The 27,327-nt window shown below is 39.2% G+C and overlaps 1 protein-coding gene and 1 long non-coding RNA gene across 7 annotated transcripts in view; both read right to left on the bottom strand.

Moving 5' to 3' along the window:
• Positions 1-508: 508 nt before the first annotated feature.
• LOC138353076 (uncharacterized) lies at positions 509-9,171 on the bottom strand. 4 transcript variants are annotated; one of them, XR_011223022.1, is made up of 5 exons: positions 9,034-9,171; positions 8,289-8,524; positions 4,575-4,734; positions 3,777-3,883; positions 509-1,128 (listed from the first exon to the last, which is right to left on the bottom strand). It is a non-coding gene; the product is annotated as an uncharacterized lncRNA (long non-coding RNA). The 4 variants fall into 4 exon arrangements; XR_011223023.1 differs by having other exon boundaries at positions 510-1,128; positions 8,307-8,524; XR_011223024.1 differs by lacking the exon at positions 4,575-4,734 and having other exon boundaries at positions 511-1,128.
• Positions 9,172-17,411: 8,240 nt separating this feature from the next.
• LOC123770843 (uncharacterized) overlaps positions 17,412-27,327 on the bottom strand; it is a 223,535-nt gene continuing 213,619 nt past the window's right edge. For all 3 annotated transcript variants that reach the window (XM_069305726.1, XM_069305727.1, XM_045763018.2), the window contains one exon: positions 17,412-19,141. In XM_069305726.1, the coding sequence (XP_069161827.1) occupies positions 18,232-19,141 (910 nt within the window). In that variant the 3' untranslated portion in view covers positions 17,412-18,231. The remainder of the gene's footprint in view (positions 19,142-27,327) is intronic.

Below are 27,327 nucleotides of genomic sequence, written 5' to 3'. Positions count from 1 at the left end.
GCGTGAGCCAGAGAGAGAGTGAGCCAGAGAGAGAGCCAGAGAGTGAGAGAGAGAGAGCCAGAGAGAGAGAGAGAGAGAGCCAGAGAGAGAGAGAGCCAGAGAGAGAGAGAGCCAGAGAGAGCCAGAGAGAGCGAAAGAGCCAGAGAGAGCGAAAGAGCCAGAGAGAGCGAGAGAGCCAGAGAGAGAGAGAGAGAGCCAGAGAGAGAGAGAGAGAGCCAGAGAGAGAGAGAGAGCCAGAGAGAGAGAGAGAGCCAGAGAGAGAGAGAGAGCCAGAGAGAGAGAGAGAGAGCCAGAGAGAGAGAGAGCCAGAGAGAGAGAGAGCCAGAGGGAGAGAGAGAGAGAGAGAGAGAGAGAGAGAGAGAGAGAGAGAGAGAGAGAGAGAGCCAGAGAGAGAGAGAGCCAGAGAGAGAGAGAGCCAGAGAGAGAGAGCCAGAGAGAGAGAGAGAGAGAGAGAGAGAGAGAGAGAGAGCCAGAGAGAGAGAGAGAGAGAGAGCCAGAGAGAGAGAGAGAGAGAGAGCCAGAGAGAGAGAGAGAGAGAGAGAGAGAGAGCCAGAGAGAGAGAGAGAGAGCCAGAGAGAGCGAGAGAGAGAGAGAGAGCCAGAGAGAGAGAGAGCCAGAGAGAGAGAGAGAGAGCAAGAGAGCCAGAGAGAGAGAGAGAGACAGACAGAGACAGAAAGACACACACACAACAAAAGAGGAGACAGAACAAAATTAAGGCAAGGAGAGAGAAGACAGAACAGAAACAACAGAGAGAGGAGAGAAATGAGAAATCATTGAAGAGAAGGGGAAGAGAAACACAAGATAAGAAAAAGATACAAGAAAAATATACAAGATAAAAATGACATAAATGAATACCACAAATATAAAAAGTAAAGGAAGAGAGAAGCTAGAAGAGACAGGAAATGAGAGGTGTTAGAAGAGAGGAGGAAAGGAGAGATTAAAAGACAAGAAAAACAGGAGAGAAACGTAAAAGAAATAAAAAAAGGGACATTTGTGAGGAGAGAAAATAAGAGACCAGAGAAGACCATATATCAAGAGTGTGAGGATAAAGACTTATATATTTTCTTAGTAGACATCCTCTGGCTCTTGTTGCCCCTCTTGTATACGAATTGTACTTGCAAGTTTTCCCTGAAAAGATATTAACAAAATTAATATTTAATTATTTATTTATATAAATTACACACACACAAACTTATATATATATATATATATATATATATATATATATATATATATATATATATATATATATATATATATATATATATATAATATATATAGACCAGAGACCAATTATATATATATATATATATAATTTCGTAAACCTCACCCTGTAAACATTCATGTTTCTACATGTTAAACAAACTACGAGGATGAGGGAAGGGGATGTTCCCTCCATGCTGGATATTATATTTACCAGGAAAGAGAAAGATATATTTATCATTCAGTACCTCCCTCCTTTTACCCAAGTGACATGGTCACTTGGGTAAAAGTGACCATGTCTTTTTGGGAATAAAGTATGCAATGCATTATAATCTGGAAGAAAATGAGCTTGAAGCAGTTGAAAAACCTGACTTGTGGAGAGGTCATTATGGGGAACTCAGATATTTCCTTAAGGAATTTGACAAACACTTGCTGTTAGGACATGAAGTAAATGAGATGTATGTCAAGTTTTGTGAAATATATGATAATGGCACAACAAAATTTATACTAAAGCAGAGATGCAGAACTAGGAAAAGGGGAAAAATTGCCCAAACATACAAGCAATACAAAGATGCGAGAAACAACAATAGCAGTAAGGAGAGGGGCAGAACGACTATGACTTTCGGTCATATTCAACAACACAAATATACATACACACACACACATTATTGGAAAAAATTGGAATTGGAATATTGGAAAAAATAATTAAAACTAAATGGGTAGAACACCTGGAGAGAAATGATATAATTTCAGACAGACAGTATGGTTTTCGATTTGGAAGATCCTGTGTATCGAATTTACTCAGTTTCTATGATCGAGCAACAGATATATTACAGGAAAGAGATGGTTGGGTTGACTGCATCTATTTGGACCTAAAAAAGGCATTCGACATTTCCACATAGAGAGGTTGTTCTGGAAACTGGAAAATATTGGAGGGGTGACAGGTAAGCTTCTAATATGGATGAAAAATTTTCTGACATAGAAAAATGAGGGCAGTAATCAGAGGCAATGTATCGGACTGGAGAAATGTCACAAGTGGAGTACCACAGGGTTCAGTTCTTGCACCAGTGATGTTTATTGTCTACATAAATGATCTACCAGTTGGTATACAGAATTACATGAACATGTTTGCTGATGATGCTAAGATAATAGGAAGGATAAGAAATTTAGATGATTGTCATGCCCTTCAAGAAAACCTGGATAAAATAAGTATATGGAGCACCACTTGGCAAATGGAATTTAATGTTAATAAATGCCATGTTATGGAATGTGGAACAGGAGAACATAGACCCCACACAACCTATACATTATGTGAGAAATCTTTAAAGAATTCTGATAAAGAAAGAGATCTAGGGGTGGTTCTAGATAGAAAACTATCACCTGAGGACCACATAAAGAATATTGTGCGAGGAGCCTATGCTACGCTTTCTAACTTTAGAATTGCGTTTAAATACATGGATGGTGATATACTAAAGAAATTGTTCATGACTTTTGTTACGCCAAAGCTAGAATATGCAGCTGTTGTGTGGTGCCCAACAACAGAAGTTGGCCCATATCTTAAGAAGCACATCAACAAACTGGAAAAGGTGCAAAGACATGCTACTAAGTGGCTCCCAGAACTGAAGGGCAAGAGCTACGAGGAGACGTTAGAGGCATTATATATGCCAAAACTAAAAGACAGAAGAGGTGATATGATCACTACATACAAAATAGTAACAGGAATTGATAAAATCGACAGGGAAGATTTCCTGAGACCTGGAACTTCAAGAACAGGAGGTCATAGATTGAAACTAGCTTAACACAGATGCTAAAGAAATATAAGAAAATTCACTTTCGCAAATAGAGTGGTAGACGGTTGGAACAAGTTAGGTGAGAAGGTGGTGGAGGCCAAGACTGTCAGTAGTTTCAAAGCGTTATATGACAAAGAGTGCTGGGAAGACGGTCTCATCCTTTAACTACACTTAGGTAATTACACACACACACACACATACATATTATATATATATATATATATATATATATATATATATATATGTCGTACCTAGTCGCCAGAACGCACTTTTCAGCCTACTATGCAAGGCCCGATTTGCCTAATAAGCCAAGTTTTCATGAATTAATATATTTTCTCTATTTTTTTTCTTATGAAATGATAAAGCTATCCATTTCATTATGTATGAGGTCAATTCTTTTTTTATTGGAGTTAAAATTAATAGAGATATATGACCGAACCTAACCTATCTTTATAGGTTAGGTTAGGTAGCTGAAAATGTTAGGTTAGGTAGTCGAAAAAACATTAATTCAAGAAAACTTGGCTTATTAGGCAAATCGGGCCTTGCATAGTAGGCTGAGATGTGCGTTCTGGCTACTAGGTACGACACATTATATATATATTTATATATATATATATATATATATATATATATATATATATATATATATATATATATATATATGTATATATATATATATATATATATATATATATATATATATATATATATATATATATATATATATATATATATCGGACAATTAGTAAAAAAAAAAAAAAAAAAAAAATTAAATTATTTTACCTTGTACCTAGATCCACCAGGCCTGTTTGGTGCCTGTTTCAGTACTTCAGACATCTGGAAGGTCACATCCTCCTCCTCAACTTGTGGATGTGCGTTGATAGATGATTCTGTAAAATTAAGTTATTTATATAATAATAAATTCAGTATAACAATAATATTCTGTAAAATTAAAAGTAATTTATACATCAATCAGATAAAACTCTCCAGAGATGGTGATACACAACATATAAAGGACAAGTTTCAGAACAAAATATGCATTTAGGAATAAGGTTTTGTACATGTAGGTAGCACATGAGAAAATAAGTGGAAGGTGATCAAGTTTATATTAACATGTTAATGACTTTGTTAAGGCTTTGCAAGAATGAAAAAATATTAATAATATAATATCACCTACCAATTAATTGTACATCATTTATAAGTCAATTATTTGCATTATTATTATTCAATACTAATGATATAAAAATGCATTTTGTAATCTACTATTTATGCAAGTATTAAGCACAGGATCATGAAATAAACTGCAAAATACTGTAATGGATAAACCAATTAATTTTACATTTTCCTATAGCTAAGTCAGTCAGTTCTATTAGCAGCAGAGAACAATTATGCCCAACCTCTATTAAATGAAACAATCTTAAGAGCAAGTGATAGAAATATAATCATTTATGCTTGGGATTATGGAATGGTTCCAAATATGAAAAATATCAAGTTTTTTGGTTAAAATTTTTTAACTTAAAATTTACATTTTTAAGTGAATTTTAAACTTTAAAAAAATTATTTAATTTTTTGGTTACTTACTTAAAATAACATTATATAGTTCTTGTTTTTGTAGAAATGCCAATTTCTTCTTTTGCCCTTCCAGACTGTATAGTGACCACAGGCCGTTTGTTCATATCTTCATTATTCTTCGAACTGTGGTTGCACAATCAGACCCACGTACACTGGTTAAAAGCATCACCTAAAAGCAACAACAAAAATGTAGTACACTGACGAATTTTGAATATATATATATATATATATATATATATATATATATATATATATATATATATATATATATATATATATATATATATATATATATATATATATTAGTTGATTTTATACCCGCATTAGGTCAGGTGATAATACAATGAAGGTGATAATAAAGCCATTCACAACTGCAGGCCTAATAAAAAAAGGAGGTGGCATAGCAATATCTTACAAAGATACCTTCATCTGCAATAGTCTCATTAGTAATAGAGACGACTATTGTGAATATACCTTTGCCAAGTTCTCCAGTAAATCCCTTAAATCCTCCTTGACTATAAGTGCCATCTATAGATTTCCCAATACCGACATAGCTTCATTCTCAGATAACGTAAGGAATCTTATCATAAATAACAATCTCAACAAAAATCAAACCAACTTAGTGGTTTGTAATGGTGAACAAAACATGCAGATACTTATATATAACCTGTGAATAGAGTGTAATAACACCAAAACTATTTGTTTATTGTTTTATGACCATAATAATTGAATCACTAATATGATTCACTAATATATAATCCTAATAATAATCACTAATATATAATCCATTGAGCATGCTGCATCTCTTTCAGTCTCTTTGCAATTTGAACAAGAGGGTTTTTAATTGATCGAACCATATTCTTAAAGTAAAGTAAATGAGATGTATTCCATATTTTGCAAAATATACGATGAAGGCACACAAACATTCATACCAAAACTGAAGGGCAGGATTTATGAGGAGACATTAGAGGCATTAAATATTCCAAACTAGAAGACAGAAGGAAAAGAGGAGATATGATCACTACGTACAAAACAGTAACAGGAATTGATAAACTTGATAGGGAAGATTTCCCGAGACCTGGAATTTCAAGAACAAGAGGTTATAGATTTAAACGAACTAAACAAAGATGCCGAAGAAATGTAAGACAATTCACTTTTGCAAACAGAATGGTAAACGGTTGGAACATGTTAGGTGAGAAGGTGGTGGAGGCCAAATCCGTCAAGTTTCAAAGCATTATATGACAGAGTGCTGGGAAAATGGGACACCACGAGTGTAGCTCTCCATCCATCTGATTGATAACCCAAATGAATTTTTCATGGATATGATACCAACATCAAATCATAAATCAGATGTGATCCTATCCCCACTGGATTTTGAAGAAGCCATAGACAGTATGCCTATGCACTCTGCACCAGGCCCTGACTCTTGGAACTCTATATTCATCAAGAACTGTAAAAAACGTTATCGCAGGCCCTTCACATTCTTTGGAGACAAAGCCAAGATACTGGCATTGTCCCTGACATACTAAAAACAGCAGAGATAGCACCGCCCCATAAAGGAGGAAATAAGGCAGAGGCAAAAAACTACAGACCGATAGCACTAACATCGCACATCATAAAAATCTTTGAGAGAATGCTAAGAAGTAAGATCACAAAATACATGGAATCACAGCATCTCCATAACCCCAGACAACATGGTTTCAGAACAGGGCGCTCTTGCCTATCACAGTTGCTGGACCACTCTGACATGGCACTAGATGCCATGGAAGACAAACAAAACGCTTTGACAAAAAAAAGCCTTTGACAAATGTGACCATTGTGTTATTGCACATAAAATGCGTTCAAAAGGAATTACCGGAAAAATAGGCAGATGGATATACAACTTCCTGACTAATAGAACCCAATGTGTAGTAGTCAACAAAATAAAATCTGGACCATCAACCGTAAAGAGCTCAGTCCCCAAGCGTACTGTGCTTGCTCCAATACTTTTTCTCATCCTCATATCGGACATAGACAAGGACACAACCTATAGTACTTGATCATCCTTTGCAGATGACACTAGAATCTTCACGAGAGTAGGCAACATAGAGGACACGGCAAACCTCCAATCAGATGTAAATCAGGTCTTTCTATGGGCTACAGAAAATAACATGGTGATTAACGAACATAAGTTTCAGCTCATGCGCTACGGAAAAAATAAAAAATATAAAAACGGAAACCACTTACAAAACTCAGTCAAATCATAACATTGAACGGAAAAGCAACGTAAAGGATTTGGGTGTACTGATGTCAGAAGGCCTTACATTTAAAGAACACAATAAAGTAGCCGTCACAACTGCAAGAAAAATGACAGGATAGATAACAAGAACTTTTCACACTAGAGATGCTATACCGATGATGATAGTTTTCAAGACGCTAGTGCTCTCTAGAGTGGAATACTGCTGCATAATGAAAGCCCCTTTCAAAGCTGGAGAAATTACTGACCTATACTTATGCATTTATCTTCGGTTTAACACAACAGGCACCAGACACACGCTAGGCATCATACACACTAGGATAAAACAAACATTAGGCCAGAAGTCAGAAAAGAATTCAAAGAATTTTACTGGAAAGGCTTGCTGTTAGGAAAGGAAGTAATTGAGATGAATTAATGCACAGTATGTCAATTTTGTGAAATATATGATAAAGGAACAAAAACATTTATACCAAAACAAAGATGCAGAACTAGGAAACAGGATTTGTTCAACTGAAATTTCAAGACGGACAGAGACCAAAAGACACAAAAATGGAATCAATATACGAAGAGGCCAAACCCCCAAACATACCAGTAATACAAAGAGAAACAACTACACGGCAGTGAGGAGAGAGGCAGAAAGAAATTTTGAAAAAAAGGAACAAACAAATGTAAAGTAGAACAAATCATATTCTATAAATACAGCAACAACCAATTGCAGGTAAAGGATAATATTCAGAGCTTTTAAATGCATGGATGGCGAAATACTCAAGAAATTGTTCACGACTTTTGTTAGACCAAAGTTGGAATATGCAGCGGTTGTATGGTGCCCATATTTTAAGAAGCACATAAACAAACTGGAAAAGGTGCAAAGACATGCTACTAAGTGGCTCCCAGAACTGAAGGACAAGAACTATGAGGAGAGGTTAGAGGCATTAAATATACCAAATATACTACACAAATATATATACTACACATGCACAATAAACTACCCTACACAGGCTGAGTATGGTGTGTACAATAAATTATTAGCTAAAAGATAAGACTGAGTTTGTATAAATGGGGGTTAAGTCAGAGTGGGAAAATGTAAGTAGAGTGCCTAAAAACCCTGTCCTGGGACCTCTGTAATTCATAATATATACAAATAATTTAGACTCAGGTTTGATCAGCAATATTTGAAAATTTCCAGACGATACAAAAGGGATTTTTTTCTGGATTCAGGATTATTTTTTTATGGCTGAAAACAGGTTTTCAGCAATAAAAGAAATACAGTATTGCTGGAACAACCGTCGACATCTTCAAGAGAAAACCTGAACATCTTCAAGAAGTGAAGATGACCTTGAGAAGAAGTATAGGTTGGGAGAAGTATAGGTTAGGAATTGTCTCCAAAGAATTCTCAAAGAATTACTCGTTATTGCTATCCAAGATAATTAGACGAGCCAAAGCTAAATACTACGAAGATAAATTTACCCAAATAAAGAGTACCTTACCTAAAAATATGTATGTACCTTACGTAAATAAACATTTGATTTTGAAGTGCCGGACAAACAAGGCTGTGGTGGATATGTGGGCCTGAGGGGCCTGTCCAAGCAACAGCCTGTTGGACCAAGCTCTCACATGTCAAGCCTGGCCTTGGAAGGGCTTGGTGAGTAGAACTACCACCAGAACCCTATAATGCATGTATCAAGGTGTCCAGGCAGTGAGCACCACATAATGCAGTGCAGTCCTGTAAGAATAAGCACAGTAAGTATGGGCATGGAGGGGGTGCAGCAGTGGCTTGTGAAGGGCTGGAGAGTAAATGGACATGCCCAGGGGTAAAAAGCATTAGGGTAACAGAACATAGCCCATAAAAATAGTAATGACAATGAATGAATAATTATATGAATGCAATAATACTTCATATCTCAATAGGAATACTAAGCAGGATGCAAGACAAGGTACTGGTGGTGATAGTGGTTGGTACAAGTCCTCACATCCCCACAGACACCAGTAACAGCCCTCACCTCCCAACACAGTACCCTTGTAGCGAGTTAATCTTATACTCGCTTCATTATCTTATAGCATAACTAATTAACACTAATTACAGAAGCTACACAGGTGATATTTTGGTGTGAGTTGAGCGCACTGAGCGTCGGTATCGCTACACCCTTGTTCCTTAACAACCCTTTGGACCTTTATTACAGAAAAATAGAATCAATTAATTTAATAAAATATAAAATATAAGTGCTTACTTACGATAATACTATCGGTGGAACACAAAATCTTCTTCTTCTTGATAGTAGGTGCAGTTTGCATGAAGGGTTAGTCCTCGCCATGACTGAACTGACGACAAAATGGCCGATGTGTTGATATGGCGTCAGGTGACGCTGTGACGTCACAGGTGAGGGACGCTTTGCGCATTACTCCCTCGTACTTAAAAAGTACTACAGGTACTTTTTGGTTTTATTTTTGAATATGGCAGAAGTTGGACAGCTTTTCAAATCATTATAAGGGAGTGAGTTCCATAGACTAGGTCCCTTTATTTACATAGAGTGTTTACATAGATTAAGTTTGACTCTGGGGATATCAAAGAGATATTTATGTCTGGTGGGGACGTGGCCATGTGTTCTATTACATCTGTCCAGGAAGAGTTTCAGAACAGGGTTTGCAGTTAGAAAAAGGGCTTTATAAACGTAATTTACACAGGAGAATGTATGGAGTGAATTTGTTTAGCATGTTTAAGGATTTGAACAAGGGAGCTGTGTGTTGTCTGAAGGTAGAGTTATTTATTGTCCTGATAGCAGATTTTTACTGGATGATGATGGGCTTGAGGTAGTTTGCAGAGGTTGAACCCCAAGCACAAACGCCATAAGAATGATAGGGATAGATAAGTGCATAATAGAGTGAGAGGAGAGCAGAGTAGGGTACATAATATCTGATCTTAAACAGTATACCAACTGTTTTAGAAACCTTTTTAGTTATGTGTTGTATATGGGTGCGGAAGTTGAGTCTCTTGTCTAAGTATAGGCTAAGAAACTTTCCATCATTTTTATTGCTAATGTTTACATTATCTATCTGAAGCTGAATTGCATTTGTTGATTTGTTTCCAAATAAGATATAGTAGGTCTTTTCTATGTTTTGTGTGAGGTTTGTTGGTTGACATCCACAAGTAGACTTTTTTTAATTAATTGTTTACAACATTATTTAACAGGAGTGGGTTGGGGTCAGAGTAGATGAGTAGTATCATCAGCCAACAATATAGGTTTAAGTATGTTAGAGACATTAGGGAGATCATTGATGTATATAAGAAACAGGAGGGTCCTAGGATGCTGCTCTGTGGCACCTTTACGGTAATTAAGTGGTAGAGTGGGAGAGGTTATATCATTGATGGCTTCATATTTATTTATTTATGCATATACAAGAATGTACATAAGGAATGTGAGGATACAATTATGGTAATTACAGTCTTGTAAAGCCACTAGCACGCGCAGCGTTTCGGTGATATTGGTGTCTGTTACTAAGATAGGATCGGATATAGTTTAGGGCAAGGCCACGGATTCCATAATGGTGGAATTTAAGTAAGAGGTAGTTATGGTTAACAGTATCAAAGGCCTTTCTCAGGCCGATGAAGAGTTCAATTGGAAACTCACTTTTGTCAAGGGCTGAGAAGATTAAGTCAAGCAGACTAACAATAGCATCATTGGTACTCTTTTGGGAGCGGAAGCCAAACTGACAGGGACTTAGTATATTGAATTTTACAAGATTGGAGTAGAGCTGTTTGTAAAAAAAAAAAAAATAATTTTGATAATATAGGTAGATTCGATATGGGTCTGTAATTATTTATGTCTGCCGTGTTACCTCCTTTATGAACTGGCGTTACTCTTGCTTTTTTAAGGATATCAGGGAAGGTATGACACTCTAGGGATTTGTTGAACAGCAGTGCTATGGATGGTGCAAGGGCATGGGAGGCACGCCTGTGTACCATCGATGGTATTTCACTAATGTTCCCAGCTTTGGTTTTTAGCGAGTGAATGATGGACACAACATCTGTAGGGCTGACCGGAGAGAGGAGAAGAGAGTTTGGATAGCTGCGTGAAAGATATGTGGTAACATATGTCTGAGTCTCTGGGATTTTTCGGGCAAGGTGAGCACCAAACGATGAAAAGAAGCTATTAAATTCAGTTGCTGTTTCAAGATCTGTTGCAGGTGTATAACCATCCTTGGAGATTTTTATCTTATTATGTGAATGTTGTTTAGCTCCTAGGATGGTAGAAAAGCACATGGCTCTCCATGTGCTTTTTATGTTGCCTTTTGCTTCTTTGAATCTATTCTCGTAATAGGAACGCTTTGCTCTTATTATACTGGTAAGCACTGATGAATACCTCTTAACTACTTCTTTTCCAACTAGGCCAATCCTAAGTTTTTTTTTCATATTCATGTTTCTTGTCGATTGCTTTAAGTATGCCATTAGTGAGCCAGGGATTATTTAACCTTTTTGCCAGTTACTTGCTTGGTGAGGAGAGGACAATAAGTATTGTAAAGGCTTTAAATTTTGGAAAGAGGCTAGTTAACGAATTATTATCCTGTGTATTGATAAATTTAGATTCCCAGTTTACATTGTGGAGGGCATTTGTGAGATTGCCTATTGCCGCTTCACATTGTAACCTAAAGGTAATTTTCTTGTTACCTGGTGGTGTTATGGCCATGTTCGCTACAAGGAAGGTAGGATAGTGGTCAGTTGTTCTGTCAGTGATTATACTTGATGTAAGAGGAGCTGTTATGTTGGTCCATCAGTGATCCAGGGTAGTCGCAGATGTTTGAGTGACTCGGGTGGGCCTGGTGATTGCGGGGATGAGCATACAGGAATTCATGCTGTTGAGGAAACAGTCTACTTGAGGGTTATTTTGTAGCCCTAGGTCAATATTGAAATCACCTCTGAGAACTATGTGATTTTTGTTGAGATTATTGTTTATGATAAGGTTCCTCAAGTTGTTATTGTATTTGTGTCTAGCTTCAGACACAAGCATGTTACAGTTATGTCTTAAAGAGTTGAGAGCAATTAAGGATGATAAAGAGTCACTTACAACTAATGTATCAAGTTTGGATACTTGTACACATTTCAGTGCAAGGAGCAAGGCAAATAGTTCAGTCTGAAGGGTAGAGGCCCAGTTGTTTATACGGACTCCCCACTCAAAATATAAGTCATATCCTATTGCCAGGACAACTGCACTTCCAGCTGCACCCGTTGGGCGCTGTAGGAAACCTTCAGTGTATATGATTTGAGAGAGAGAATGCTCTGTGGACAGAGCATCAATATGGCTTAAGACGTTGAGCTTTGCCTCAAGACAAAGCTGGGACTGATCTCTAATTTGCTCCTTTGATGGAAAGGGAGGGATTAAAATTGAAAAGGGTGTAATTTCCTACAGTGCAGGAAAGTGCTATTGTTGTCTCTCTTGGTACAAATTATAAATCTGATACTTTCTGAGTTCAGTTCCAATTTTATTTATCTATTTGAAACAATGTTTACATTCAATAAAGAAATTCTGGAGGGCTTCTGTGCAAGGGTTAGGATGAGCTAGCCTAAGCATTTTTATACCAATTTGACAGTTATTTTCAGTAACACGATAAACAACGCTCGGAATATTAAGTTCCTTTCTCATATTAAGTATCTTTGTGGTACGAAGGCACCCAAGGATTATCCTCAAGGCTTCGTTCTGCAATTTTTCAAGCCCTCCAAGCTTTCTTTCAGGATGCCTTAAAGTTAGTTTAGTTCATTTATTATGCACCCCATACCCATCTTGTGGGCAGTAGTGGAAAGGGTTGCAGAGGCACATAATGGGCTCAGGGACTGAACCCAACAATTCATTTAGCTAAGCAAGTTACAATCTTGATGAGCTAGTTACAAAATTCAGTATAAGTCGTCACATCAACAATAGGTTCGAGATCGATCACAAGTACAGTTTCTAAATTAAGCAACTGACATATGTGGAGAGCTAGTGTCACAATTGATATGTTTGTCCTGCACACCGCTCCCCATCCAGTGGGCAGCGGTGGATAGGTTACAATCACTTAGTTACTACTTACAGTTAGCAAACTGGGGATATTTGGCTAAAATTTCTGGTACCAGATCATTTTGAATGAAATATTGACACATCGTTGGTACATTGGTTATAGAATTGTCTCTGAATTCACTATCACATAGTGACGAAGGGGTGTGCAAATAATTTTGTTGACAGTTAACATTTGGTCAGGTCTACATCGGCAGATAATGAGAATTCCCAGAAATACTTGTAACCGAGTCTAAGCCGAGCAGTAGTAACATCTAGAAGTCTGCTGATTTTATTGGATGAACCATAGATGTGTGGCTCCTTTTGCATAATAGTATTGAACGAAAGTTAATCTCCCCAAACACTTTCGCGTTTTGGGCAAGTTACCCCTCCACTCTCTCCATTTTTGTTTGGACATTCCCTGGTAGTGCGCGGAAATACTGAAAAGTGTATACTCTTTTCAACTTTGTCACCTTAATTCTCGTCCTATGTCTTTCATTTTGGTATCAATGCGTTCGCAATAGAATTCCCAACAGAACTATGTGCATATAATGTCAAAGACAGCAGCGCGCTCCACCCGCCGACAAGATGAATGTAGGCCAAGGGTACCAGAAAAAGAAAGCTGAGCCACCCTCAGGCAACTCTCATTACATTAGAGAGCGTGATAATACTGAAAAGTGTATACCCTTTTCAACTTTGTTACCTCAATTCTCATCCTAGTTTTTTCAATTTGGCATCAATGTGTTCGCAATAGAATTCTCTACAGGACTAAAGGCATATAAACTCCAAAAGCCCGGCTTACCATCCGCAACAAACAGAGTAAGCGAGAGTGTGTTACCAGGGAGCGCACAAGAGCGATAAAATGTATACACTCTTTTCATTTTGGTCACCCCAATTGTCATCCTAGGTCTTTCATTTTGGTATCAATGTGTTAGCAATAGAATTATCTATAGGTTTAAATGCATATAAACTCCAAAAGCAAGGTGTACCATCCGCACAAAACAGAGAAAGTGAGAGAAAGTAACCCAGGAGCACTCTAGTGCAATGTAATGTGAACACTCTTTTCACTTTGGTTACCTCAATTCTCGTCATATGTCTTTCATTTTGGTATCAATGTGTTCGCAATTGTATCTGCTGGCATTTTACCCTTTGCTTGGATCTGAAGGGTTTTAGGCTCACCACGATGCAATCTGATAGTACCGCAGGTGTATATACCTATCTTCAAGCAGCAATTCACTCATTCAAACCGACTTATAATAGTTATCCATATATAAATGGTAATCTTTGTTCTACCTGTTAACCTGTCATATGAAGAAAGATTGTCAAAGCTTATATTACATTCTCTAGAAAAGCAAAGAATTAGGAGTGACATATGGTAGAGGTGCACAATGGGATGAATGGACATAACAAAGGGGACATTAATGGGGTATTAAAAGTAGCAACACAAGACAGAACTCGAAACAAAGTGTAAAAATTGGAAAAATTTAGATTTAGGAAAGAACTGCATGAGTAAATACACTGGGTTTGTACCTTAAGGTTCATGTATGCAATATTACAGAGTTCCAGTTAACTCCCATGCATGCAATTAATTTATGTTATGTTTATGTTTTTTATGTTAAAATGTTTTTGTTGATTTGTTTGTATATTTTCATAAGTAAAGCATGCTTACCGTCTTATTCCAAGTTTTATGATAACTTTACAAGGTTTAAAACATAAAGTTCAATATATATTCTGGTTTTCACACAGGAATTATACGTTAATATAACATAATAACGTAATGATGTCGTGTAAATAACGTTATACTGACGTCATATAAATGTTATATTTATGTTATAAGAACGTAAATTGGATAGCTTTACAGAAAGTAAACAAAAAAAACTAAATGTTGACTGAAAATTATTTATTCTTAAATATAAAGCATGAAAACATTATAATACCATAGCATTCACTATTATTTTTAAATTTTTACATAAATCTTAAAAAACTGTGTCTCAAGAATATATGTTTTTAGTTATATCCTTTGGTTTTAAGAACATCAGATATACGTATTTATGTCAAAAGTTACAGTATTACCTTTGTGGAACCATTTAAAAACGTCCACAAACGTTCTGTGTTTGCTGGGAATGCAATAGCAGGGGCTAAAGATCTGGAGGCTTTTTTGTAAATTAAAGTTGGTATCTCCTCAAGGGCACTAACTAGACTTGGTTTTAATGGAAAGAATTATCTCATTGATATCAGTGGAATTAGTAGGCTTTAGGTACAGAGACTGTGGATAGTTACCTGTAAGATAGTCCTTAACATCAATACTGTTTTCAACCATTACTGTTACAAGTTTTGTTCACCACAACTGTACAGCTAAGTTGGTATAGTTAGTTCAGGCACTAAGAGACGTCGCTCCACACAGTTAGCTGACGGCTGCTTCCCTCACACATTCATGGTCAGACGCACTAAAATTTCACCCCCCATCTTTTCCTGTTTTTGCTTTTATATACAGACGTTATATATAAGTATCTGCATGTTTTGTTTATCATAGTGAACAACTAAGCTGGTATAGTGAGTCCAGACAGTAAAAGGTGGTCACACAGAGTCAGCAGATAATGCTACCTCCCACCCGGCCGGACCAACCGGGCTGTGGTGGGTATGTGGACCTGTGGGCCGCTCCAAGCAACAGCCTGGTGGACCAAACTCTCACAAGTCAAGTCTGGCCTCGGGCCGGGCTTGGGGCGTAGAAGAACTCCCAGAACCCTGTCAACCAGGTATCCCCACCAAGATTACTCCTCCCACTACAGTGCTAATTATCACAACAATCCTGCTATTATCAGAATCCTGGTCCATTTTATCACAGTCAGGGGTCTTCTGTAATAATATCATCGCTAAATAATAGCATTAACATGCATATTATGGCATTTTTTGGCGATGCTGTGGTCACAAGTTGAACAGCAGTGCTGTGAGCTCATGCTGCGTGCGTCAGGCTTGGTGGCTCAGTCAATACTGGCCCACGATTTTTTTTTTAAATGGCGTCTGTTTACAAGAGCGCTGATGAAGGTGAGGTGAGCCCCATGTTATCTTGAATTGATTTCAGGGCTTTAGTGTCCCCGCGGCCCGGTCTTCAACCAAGCCTCTACCCCCAGGAAGCAGCCCGTGACAGTTGACTAACACCCAGGTACCTATTTTACTGCTAGGTAACAGGGGCATAGGGTGAAAGAAACTCTGCCCATTGTTTCTCGCCGGCGCCCGGGATCGAACCCGAGACCACAGGATCACAAGTCCAGTGTGCTGTCCGCTTGGCTGACCGGCTCAATACGCGGGCCGTTTAAATCTTGCGTAGTACTCCAATACATCATATGATAGGATGTGCAATTTATAGCAAGTCACTCAACCCATCATATGATGTGTTGCACAACTTAAGGGTTAAGGGTTAACCACTGCACTGCTCAACGTGCCTTGAGGCTCTTGATGGGTGGTGCGCAATGCTCCTCAAGGATCTTATAGGTTCATTTATAGCTCCAAGTGGACTGGGAGCTTGTAGATGATGCCTCAGACATAGTTGCTTCTTTGAAACAGAGGTTCCCCAATGACATGGGGCTTGCTGGGATTTTTTTTTCAAAATGGCAGACGATTGCTGGAGGCCTCAGGCATCCATTTCGTACGCAAGTCACCATGTGGCAATTTTGAATCCTACGCTATACCTACGATTGTCCTGAAGTGCTCTGCGCACCCCGCGATCTAGCACCTCAAGGCGCTCTGCGCAATGCAGTAGTTAATTATTATTAAAAACAATATATTATTTAGTAATGTTAGAATTACTCACTTTATCTTGTTCATAATGCAGAATCAAAGACCTAACAATTGTATATTATTAGTACATAATATAAACCCCAATCTTGTTTATTTAATTTGTTAATTGATAACAAATGCTAGGAAAATTTAACATGCATACATACTTGGAGATACCATAATAGTTCTGTTATGGCATTAGTAACTATTATACAATAGTAACTAAAGTGCTATGGCCTCACACGCGTGGGGTCCCCGGTTGGAGACCCATACAGTCCAAGTAAATGGAGTATAATAGTAACCATTATAGAATAAAACTTATATTTAGTTATTTGTGAAATTTATGTAAAGAATTACACCAAGTCTTTTACACTCTCCTGAGTGCTCTGTCAAGGTCTGAGTATGTGATTAGATTGAGACTTACATCTCAATGATTAGTCATTGATATGTAAATCTTGTTCTAACTATATACTCAGACCTTGAAAAAGCACTCTCCTGGGTACTTTGTCAAGGTCTGAATGTGTGATAGGATGAAACCTACATCTTAAAATCTAATGAGGCTATCCTGAGTCCAGTCCTCTTATCCTTCTTACCTCCTGACCATGTTACCAGTGTAAGGTAACTTGTAAGCCATTCCCTAGAATACGAACTCATGAAACCCATACTTACTTTCGTATTTACAGTATAGGTACATTAAGTTAAACTAGGGATGTAGAACCAATGGGCATTTATATTCTCTTCAAACACAATTATGACTACGTGGGACCGGTACCATATTTTTCCACTGGTAGGACTCGAGAAACAACCAAAGTCCGTGCATTACATTTATTTAAACACAGGCAAAGTGATAATACACTAACAAAGAAAAATCTCAGTCACCAGATTTAGGAATACACTCATATATAAATAGAGGTCAATAACCTCACACAGTGAGGAAAGTACCTCATGAGCACACACCACACAACCTGTGTGTGTGTGTGTGTGGAGTCTCAGTCCTCTCTCCCACATGGAGTGCTAGGACGCTCCTCTCATGAAAACGCTCGGGATAACTTTTACACACAAAATCATGCTCATTTACTCTTACATACTCTCAAATGCAAATGAAACAAAAATTACACAAATAAAACAAACTGGTATTTTAGCTAAGAGTAACATTACATTAACCTCCACAGAAGCTAAACTTTATATACCAGTCATTACATTACCAATCCCGACTGCCAATGTACCTGTGGTAATGTCTTCTACGGAACTATGGTCATGTGATCTTTCTGTAGCAATGCGATTCTGGGAACCAGAGTTGTTATTATTACAAGAGGTGTTCATCTGGATGCTATCCCTAGTAACCCTCTCCAAACCCCAAAGTAAAGTGACTAATGGGACTGCTTTCATTCATCCATTTATTGAGATTTATTTTTAATTCACCCAATCATTTCCTTAGTAAGGCTGAAGAAAAGCTTTTGTTACCAGCAAAAATATTCAGAGTATTTATTAGAACCCCTTCTACTACCCATCTAGTTCTAATATTATTGCTTTTCTAGATTAATTCAGTGATTTAAGGAAATGTGAAATTATCTAAGTTTGAATTTTAAGCCAAAATTACATGAAACATTTTGATATATCATTTTATTCACTAAAGAAAAATGCTTTTCTCATGATGCTTAGAAACATCCAACTTTTTACACACATTTCTGCATACACCACATTGTACCTCTGGCCCTTTTGTTGTTTGCAGTAAACAGGTTCGACACATAATGTGACCACACAATAGCCTGTACAATGCCTGATGCTCACTACATGCACATGTAATAGAGCTGTAGGAGGGGTGATCATAGTTCTGGATTTTACCATCACCTCTGACTAAGCTAGTTGGCTTTGAGCCTGAGCTATGAATAGGTATACTGCTTGTTTTAGTAGTCCTCCCATGAGTTACAGATAAAGCCCCACCAATCATCTGTACCAGGCCATGATGACTATTTGATGTTCCCTTTCCATGTAGAGACAAATGCTGGGTTGGCTTCTTTATTAATTCAATTGTATGATGCATAGCTTGTATCCTAAATCTACTTGCACTAGACTTAGCAACGACTGACTGATTTTTCAATGGAAACTTTTCCTCAACATCAATAGCTTTCTGTTTTACACAAAAACTTTTGCTTTTCTTTATAGGGAGATACTTTGGTTTTCCATCTAAAACTGCTTCAATTTCAGCTTCTAATGAGTGAACAGTATCTTCAATTTTTTTTTTTTTATTTCCTGCAGCTTCAACTGGCATGTGATCTTTCAGGTTTGTATTTAATGCACTATTATTACTTTCCACATTTAGAATCTTGTTATGATATGCAAGCTCATCTGAATCCACTGATTTTTTATTAACCTCATATATTCTTTTTCTGTTATAATTATTAAAGGATGAACAAATTTCCTGTTGATTTTTGGATTTGTCTTGATGTGAATCAGCCGGACTGCTCCAACTGTGGGTAGAACCAACAGTTCGAGCAGCTCTATGAATTTCTGGATGGTCAGCATTCAGTAACAGAAACCTAGAAAATGAAAGCTGTTAGAAATGTATCTTTATATTTTCATTATTTTATTCTGAAACAATACAAAAGGTTCTGAAAAAAGTTAAATTTTAATTCCTCATATTTTATTTTCACACATATTACAAAATATTTGTAAAATTCAGTAACACAAGTTTAAAACAGCCTGGCTGGTGCAATGAAAGCATTGGCTAGGAGGAAGATAGATAGAAGGGATGTGGCTAGAGTGCAACATAGGTTGTTTAAGCCCTGGGCTGCTATTGCAATTATAGCCTGCAACACGCCCAGCCGCAAGAGATAAAAAATTAAAAAATATTTCATCTTATAGGTAGGTGTGTATTTGTGTTCCCTGATCACGGAAAAATAATAAAAAAAATTGTAGGTGGCATATTTTGACCATAATAGAGTGGGGAAATCTGGCAAAAAAACAGCATTGAATGTAATGAAACGCCATTTTCTGGGTGAGCCCCGGAGGCTCCCTGGAGCTTATCGCGCTAATGTATGCTATATTAGACCAGGACATTAGCTATGGAGTTCAAACCTACCAGGGACCATGAGCCAGAACCTGGCCCCTTCAGAGAGTTTGCAGGGAGCAATGGCCCTGGAAAATCCACTTGTGGTTGGGGTTTTTTCTTATCTGCCATTAACCGGGGTTAATGGCAGATAAGAAACAAACCCCACATGGGGTTAAAACAAACCCCACATGGTAAGAAACTAACAGCAAAAACCGAACAGAGAGGTAGAACTCCGTACACACTCAAGGAAACAAGCAAACGTAACCCACTACTGCCGCGCTACTCATCCGCGCAGCCCTCTCCTTCCCCTGGACCTCATCGCACCAGCTGTAAAGCACTCCAGTGTGGAAGCTAAGCTTCAACAAACACGAAACAAATGCCGACTGGTGGGAGGTAGGGTTGCAAGGGAGCCTCCGAGGCTCACCCAGAAAATTGCGTTTCATTACATTCAACGCTGGTTTTCTGAGGGAAGCCCCTACATCTCCCTGGAGCTTCATACCCAAAGAGAAGGAAAAGAAAGGGCTGACCTGGGAGGCAGCCGCCACAAACTCCACAATGCAAAGTCGAGACAACAGGCTGCAACCTGCGGTAGCAGGTTGCAGCCCTGCGCCAGAGGAGAGGGAGGAGAGTTCATTGAAGCCACCACAGACCGAGGAGAGGGAAGATAAGAGCACCCAAAGACCAGGATGGCTCAGGCGGCGCATGAGCAGGCCGGAGGTGAAACAAAGCATGAGAAAGCGTACGGAACTCGAAGGGACCAACCCTAAAGGGGTGTTACGACCCTGGGTTCTTCAGTGGAAACCAGAGGTCAAAATTGAGTTATTAAACTTTCCTATAGTATAGCTGAACGCAACTCTATGCGTCATTGTTTGTATCTTCCCTGCCAGACGTAAGACTATTCTTGTTTCTCAAAGAGCATTTAAAGACTGAGCTGGGGGTTGATTATTAAATAATAACATAGGCACCAACTGTGCTTACAAATACTTTCTAATCATTTGTAAAGTAAAACTGAGTAAACTTGGTATAGGGCTGCGGTACGATTAGTTGAGCAGTCTGCCGGCAGCAGCCAGCTGGGGGGATGGAGAGAGAGACTCCATCTTTTTCTGAGCTGGCATGGTGTGGACAGGAACCTCCTACCCTTCCTCTTCGTTTCCTTATTTCTGTGTCTTGTTTAAGATAAGTACAGTATTCCATGTCTGGCATACTCATGTTCTATGTGTAGAGTAGTATATTTTGTGTGTAGTAGGTGTGTTTAGAGTTTATATTACTAGTTATTCTAAAGGGGGTCCCATTGGAACCACGTGGTCCCCTACCCTAAGCTGACTCTAACTTCAAGTTATTCAATAGTAGAGCTTTACCTTAGCTTGTGTTCAGTGTAAAACCTTGTATCCTGTTTATGTGGACCAAGGCTTTTAACGTAAGGTAGTGTGGTAAAGTTATTATTATTATTGTTATTGGTGTGAATGTATATGGGGGGCTGTTAAGGGGTTAATAAATAAGTAAATTAGAACAGAGTATCCCTTCTTCCTGTGTGGGAGTGCATTCATCAACCCTTAGACTGACATATATGGTCTAGTAACAAGTTATTATTACTGTGGATAGTTTATTTTGGGGCCGGGCCTTTTAGCTCTCCCATATTTGATAACTCTGTCTTCTAACTACCCTTACCTCTTAATAGTACCAGTTTCCCCATAGAAAGTCCACACAATTTATATTTATAACAAGTGGTTGGCCAGTCCGGGAGGAACAGTAAATTGAAAAAATTAGATTCTTGAGTGCCAAAACTAAAATTTTTTGTTTCCACAGAACGGTTGTGTGCTAGCCTAGGGTCCAGCTCATCTAGCAAAGGACATTCTTGCACTGACTGGACACCCAGCTGGATCCCTTCACGAATAAGGTTAGTGAGGCCTTGTGTTAGGGGCCGTGCAAATTTTTTTTTTTTTTTTCAAATTTTTATTTTTTAATTTTTTCTTTGGCTGGGAGCTAAAATTATTAGTGATGTCATCTGAAATGCAGAGACTGGCAAGGGAGCCTTCAGTGGTAGAGATAAAGAAACTTACCAAGTCTAATTTACTATTGTTAGGCAAGGAATTTGACCTAGAATTAAATGACGCGGATAATAATTGGACTTTGGTGAATGAAATATTACAACATTGTATTGATGAAGAACTATTGGCAAGTGATACACCTTTATGCCAGCCTAGCCAAGCAGAAAGTGCAGCTCATAGGGGATAGTGAATTAGCTCTAGAGTTAGCAAGAATAAAATTAGAGGAGCAAAGACTCAAAACCGAGGAGGCTAGAATTAGAGCGAATGCCACTGGACCTCAACCTGCCGGGGATTCAAACCCCAGGCATTATGAGAAAAAGCATAATTTGCCTGAATTTTCCGAGTCGGACCCTGAAAGGTTTTTCAACCATTTTCAGAGATTGGCCATGTCCATGAACTGGCCAAAGGAAGAGTGGGTAAAAATCCTACAGGGAAGACTTAGGGGTAAAGCACAAGATATTTTTATAAACATGCCTGACGACGAGTGTTTTGAATATGATAAAGTCAGGGAACGTATTTTGAGGGCATATGAAATTACTCCTGAAGCTCACCGCCAAGCTTATCGCAACCTTAGGCCTACTCACAACCAACCGCTCACTGAATTTGCTAATGATCAAATTAGATTGTTTAATAAATGGATTCGCTCGGCTAAAGCCGAAACATACGAGGCACTCAAGAATACTATGTTAATCGAACAGTTTATAGATAGTATGCCAGACATTGTACCTCAGTATATTAGAGGAAGGGTAGAGGTAAATTCTAAAACAGGGGATTTGGCCAAGTTGGCAGAAAACTACCAATTGGCGGGCAAAAGGCCCAATAAAAATAATTGTACCCCACAGAGTAACAAAACTTATACCCACAAACAGTCCAGACCAGCTCATTCTAACCCTTTAACTAATGCACCTTCTGTTTCAGACATAACTAACCTTGTTAAAATGTCTAGCCCCACGACACCTAAGGGTGAACCGAAGGGTAATTCTGTTAGTAATGTCTCTTCTCCCCGACGTTTTTGTGGTCACTGTAAACGTCCAAACCACACTATTAGCCGTTGTTGGCAACTGTACCCGGAAAAAAGACCCAATGCTCTAGTTGTGATACAGGGCTTGAGGCCTTCGGAAGGGTTAGGGAGTAAGACCTCCAACCCACAATGGTTGAACTTGCTTACCCCATTCTTATCGAAAGGGAGACTACTTTTGTCTGAGGGTTCTTCCTGGAAGGACGTGGTGATCTTCCGAGACACCGGTGCCATCCAGACTTTAATTTTAGAGAGTGCGTTGCAAGGTGCCAACACTCTCGACACTGGAGAGGTGGTACTGGTCGAGGGTGTCACTAGTGATACTCGAGCAGTACCCCTCCATAAGGTTACCCTGGAATCTGATTTCCACAAGGGTGTTTGTACAGTCGGAGTCACTTCATACCTACCTTTCCCTAATGTTGATGTAATAGTTGGTAATGATTTAGCAGGTGATAAGGTAGGGGACTCCAGACTGCCTATTATGTTGCCTACCACTAAGGTTTGCCTGGATCCACCCGCCACAGAGGATAATGTTGTGTACCCTGCGTGCGCAGTGACCAGGTCTATGGGACTTAAATGTAAGGGCAGCCCTGTGCTTGCCAAGGTGGTAAATCCCGAGGACACGAGGAACTTTCCGAGTGGTGAAAACCAAGTGGACCTCGCGGACACATTCATGGCCCGACTCAATGACGTGGCCAAGGACTTTGTGGAGAGCCTGCCACCGCCATCTACTGAGAGTAGTAGGGAGGTGGAGGAGAACACTGTTGAGCCTCGGCCAATGGCATCTGACCAAGGCCTAGATGCCTCCTTGAGTGAGTTACAGAAAGCTGACCCCACTCTTGCAGATTGTCATGAGACAGCCGTCTCTATGGAGGAAATTGTAGACGCAGCAACTGGGTACTACTACAATGATCGGATTTTGATGAGAAAATGGAGACCACAGAGTGCTCCCTTGTCAAATGAATGGGAGGTAGTCCACCAGGTTATGTTGCCGACCTGCTATAGAGAAAGAGTTTTGGCAGCTGCTCATGATGATCCTATGGGGGGACATTAAGGTATTAATATTACATATCACAAAATTTTAAAGTATTTTTTCTGGCCCAAGCTGAAATGCGATGTGGCAAAATTTTGTAATGCGTGTATTGTTTGTCAACTGGTTGGGAAACCAAATCAGACTCCACCTAAAGCTCCTCTAAGGCCTATTGTCGTGCCAGAGGAACCATTTTCTCATGTGGTAATGGACTGTGTTGGACCATTACCTAGAACTAAGTCTGGTAATATTTACCTAATCACGATGATGTGTATCACTACTCGTTACCCTGAGGCTTTTGCTGTAAGGAACATCCGAGCAAAAACTGTTGTTGCTCGTATGTTGCAATTTTTTTCCACTTTTGGACTGCCTCGGGTCGTGCAAACTGACAATGGTACTAACTTTAAGTCTGATATTTTTGAGCAATTTTGTAAGGACCGTGGAATAACTCATAAGGTTTCCAGCCCATACCATCCACAGAGTCAGGGTGTAATTGAACGTTTCCATCTAACTCTGAAGCAGACGTTGAAGACATCGTGCGAGAGTTCCCACACCTTCTGGGATGAGAATTTACCATATGTTTTGTTAGCGGCTAGAGAGGGATTACAAAGTTCACTGGGTTGTTCTCCTTTTGAGTTAGTCTTTGGCCATAAAGTTCGTGGACCCTTGCAAATGTTACAGGAGAATCTGTTATGGAACGTAACGTTAACCGAAGGTTCGGCTTTCTTTGCGCAACACCACCAGAGACTCAAGGACTGCAAGGTGGCTGCACTAAAGTATCTTGGGAAGGCCCAAGAAAAGATGAAAGACCGAAACGATGCTATCGCTAAGTTACGGGTATTTCAGCCTGGCGACCCTGTCCTGGTATTAAAGCCTCGACTAGGGAACATTATGTCCCACAAGTACGAAGGCCTCTACATTGTGACAGAAAAGACTGGGGACCTCACGTACAAAGTGAGGCACTCTGACAAATGTAACCAGGTAATGCTCGTACATGTAAATCGGCTGAAGAAGTTCCAGGGCCCCAGGCCCATTGCACTAACCAATGTTTCTATATCCAGTGAGGGAGGGGATGATTGTTCTGGGGACCCAACTAATCTCATTTTCAATAATTCTAGTTCTGTGAATGCTGTGGAGGAGGGACTGTCCCATTTGCAGATGGCCCAACGTGAAGAGGTGCAGTCGTTGGTTGATGAATTCTCCAGTCTGTTCGGGGAGGTCTCGACCCAGACTGATGCCATTTGCCATGATGTCGAGTTGACGGACTACACTCCCATTCGCCTTCAACCCTATCGGATGAGTCCAGAAAAGAAGGCCATCGTACGGAAGGAGGTCGACTTCTTGCTCCAGCACGACCTCATCCGGCCGAGCCAGGGCTCTTGGTGCTCGCCCTGCCTTTTGGTCCCCAAACCAGACGGCTCCTGGCGATTATGCACCGACTATCGGCAGCTCAACAAGGTGACCATTGTGGATGCCTATCCGCTGCCCCTCCTCGAGGACTGCATCGACAAGCTGGGAAACGCCAAGTACGTCTCGAAATTCGACCTCTCGAGGGGGTATTATCAAATCCCACTCTTGAACGTGCTAAACAACTAACTGCGTTCGTGACATCCGAGGGTGTTTTTGAGTATCAAGTGTTACCGTTCGGCTTGCGTAATGCCCCTGCCACGTTCCAGAGACTCATGAACTGTCTGCTCGCTAAGGTGCCAAATTGTCGGACGTATTTAGATGATATCATGCTCTTTGACAGTAATTGGGCTGACCACATAGCTAGGTTACGCCAGTTGTTCGCAATCTTGAAAAAGGCAAATCTTACCTTAAATGCTAAAAAGTGTCATTTTGGCCAAGGCACAGTGACGTACCTCGGTTATGAAGTGGGCCAAGGAAAAGTGTTACCTCGGCAAGATAAAATCAGTGCCATTCTGGAATATCCAGTGCTAAAGTCTAAAAAGGACGTTCAAAGATTTATCGGTATGTGTGCGTATTATCGACACTTGTGTCAGAACTTTTCCAGTGTTGCCACTCCTCTCACAGACTTGTTGCGGAAGGCCGTTAAATTTAAGTGGTCAGCAGACTGTGCAGAGGCATTTAAAAATTTGAAATTGATCTTAGCTTCCGCCCCAGTGCTTGCTAGTCCAAGGTTCGACCGACCGTTTAAAATTCATGTCGACGCGTCTGACTCGGGTGCTGGTGTAGTGTTGTTGCAAACTGGGAATGATCAGGTGGAACACCCAGTATATTATTACTCTGTGAAATTTGACAAGGTGCAATGCAATTATTCAGTGGTAGAAAAAGAGGCGTTGGCGCTAGTGTTAACATGTAAAAAGTTCGAAGTTTACCTCACAGGTAATATAGTGGAAGTGTACACGGACCATAACCCACTAGTCTTCCTAACTCAGATGAAGGGTAAGAATAAACGCATCCTCAGGTGGGCGTTGTACCTACAGGACTTCAATCTTTCCATTACCCACCTACTGGGCCGACTCAACGTGATGGCCGACGCTCTGTCCAGGTTGCCGGAATAACATTCATCTAGGCCACAGGAAGTCATTTACCAACTGTCATGCTTTAGTTATTTTTTTTAGGTTCTCCTGTGACATTAAATATTCAGTGTCCAATTTATTTACTTCCCTGTTTTTTTTTTTTTTTTTGTGTATTTTTTTTTTCTTTCAGAGAACTTCTTTGTATTTTTCTTGCAGAGAAACTGTTGTTTTTGATTGATTTTTTTTTTTGTCATATATTTTTTCTTTTTATTCTCTGTATACTCTTACAAAAGAATATGACTACTATTCTAGTAGTCACATTTTTTTTTTTCTCTGAAGGGGGAGGAGTGTTACGACCCTGGGTTCTTCAGTGGAAACCAGGGGTCAAAATTGAGTTATTAAACTTTCCTATAGTATAGCTGAACGCAACTCTATGCGTCATTGTTTGTATCTTCCCTGCCAGATGTAAGACTATTCTTGTTTCTCAAAGGGCATTTAAAGACTGAGCTGGGGGTTGATTATTAAATAATAACATAGGCACCAACTATGCTTACTAATACTTTCTAATCATTTGTAAAGTAAAACTGAGTAAACTTGGTATAGGGCTGCGGTACGATTAGTTGAGCAGTCTGCCGGCAGCAGCCAGCTGGGGGGATGGAGAGAGAGAGACTCCATCTTTTTCTAAGCTGGCGTGGTGTGGACAGGAACCTCCTACCCTTCCTCTTCGTTTCCTTATTTCTGTGTCTTGTTTAAGATAAGTACAGTATTCCATGTCTGGCATACTCATGTTCTATGTGTAAAGTAGTATATTTTGTGTGTAGTAGGTGTGTTTAGAGTTTATATTACTAGTTATTCTAAAGGGGGTCCCATTGGAACCATGTGGTCCCCTACCCCAAGCTGACTCTAACTTCAAGTTATTCAATAGTGGAGCTTTACCCTAGCTTGTGTTCAGTGTAAAACCTTGTATCCTGTTTATGTGGACCAAGGCTTTTAACGTAAGGTAGTGTGGTAAAGTTATTATTATTATTGTTATTGGTGTGAATGTATATGGGGGGTTGTTAAGGGGTTAATAAATAAGTAAATTAGAACAGAGTA

This window comes from Procambarus clarkii, chromosome 56, assembly GCF_040958095.1.
Source record: "Procambarus clarkii isolate CNS0578487 chromosome 56, FALCON_Pclarkii_2.0, whole genome shotgun sequence".
Lineage (NCBI taxonomy): Eukaryota > Metazoa > Arthropoda > Malacostraca > Decapoda > Cambaridae > Procambarus > Procambarus clarkii.
This window is presented reverse-complemented; position numbering and strand designations above follow the sequence as displayed.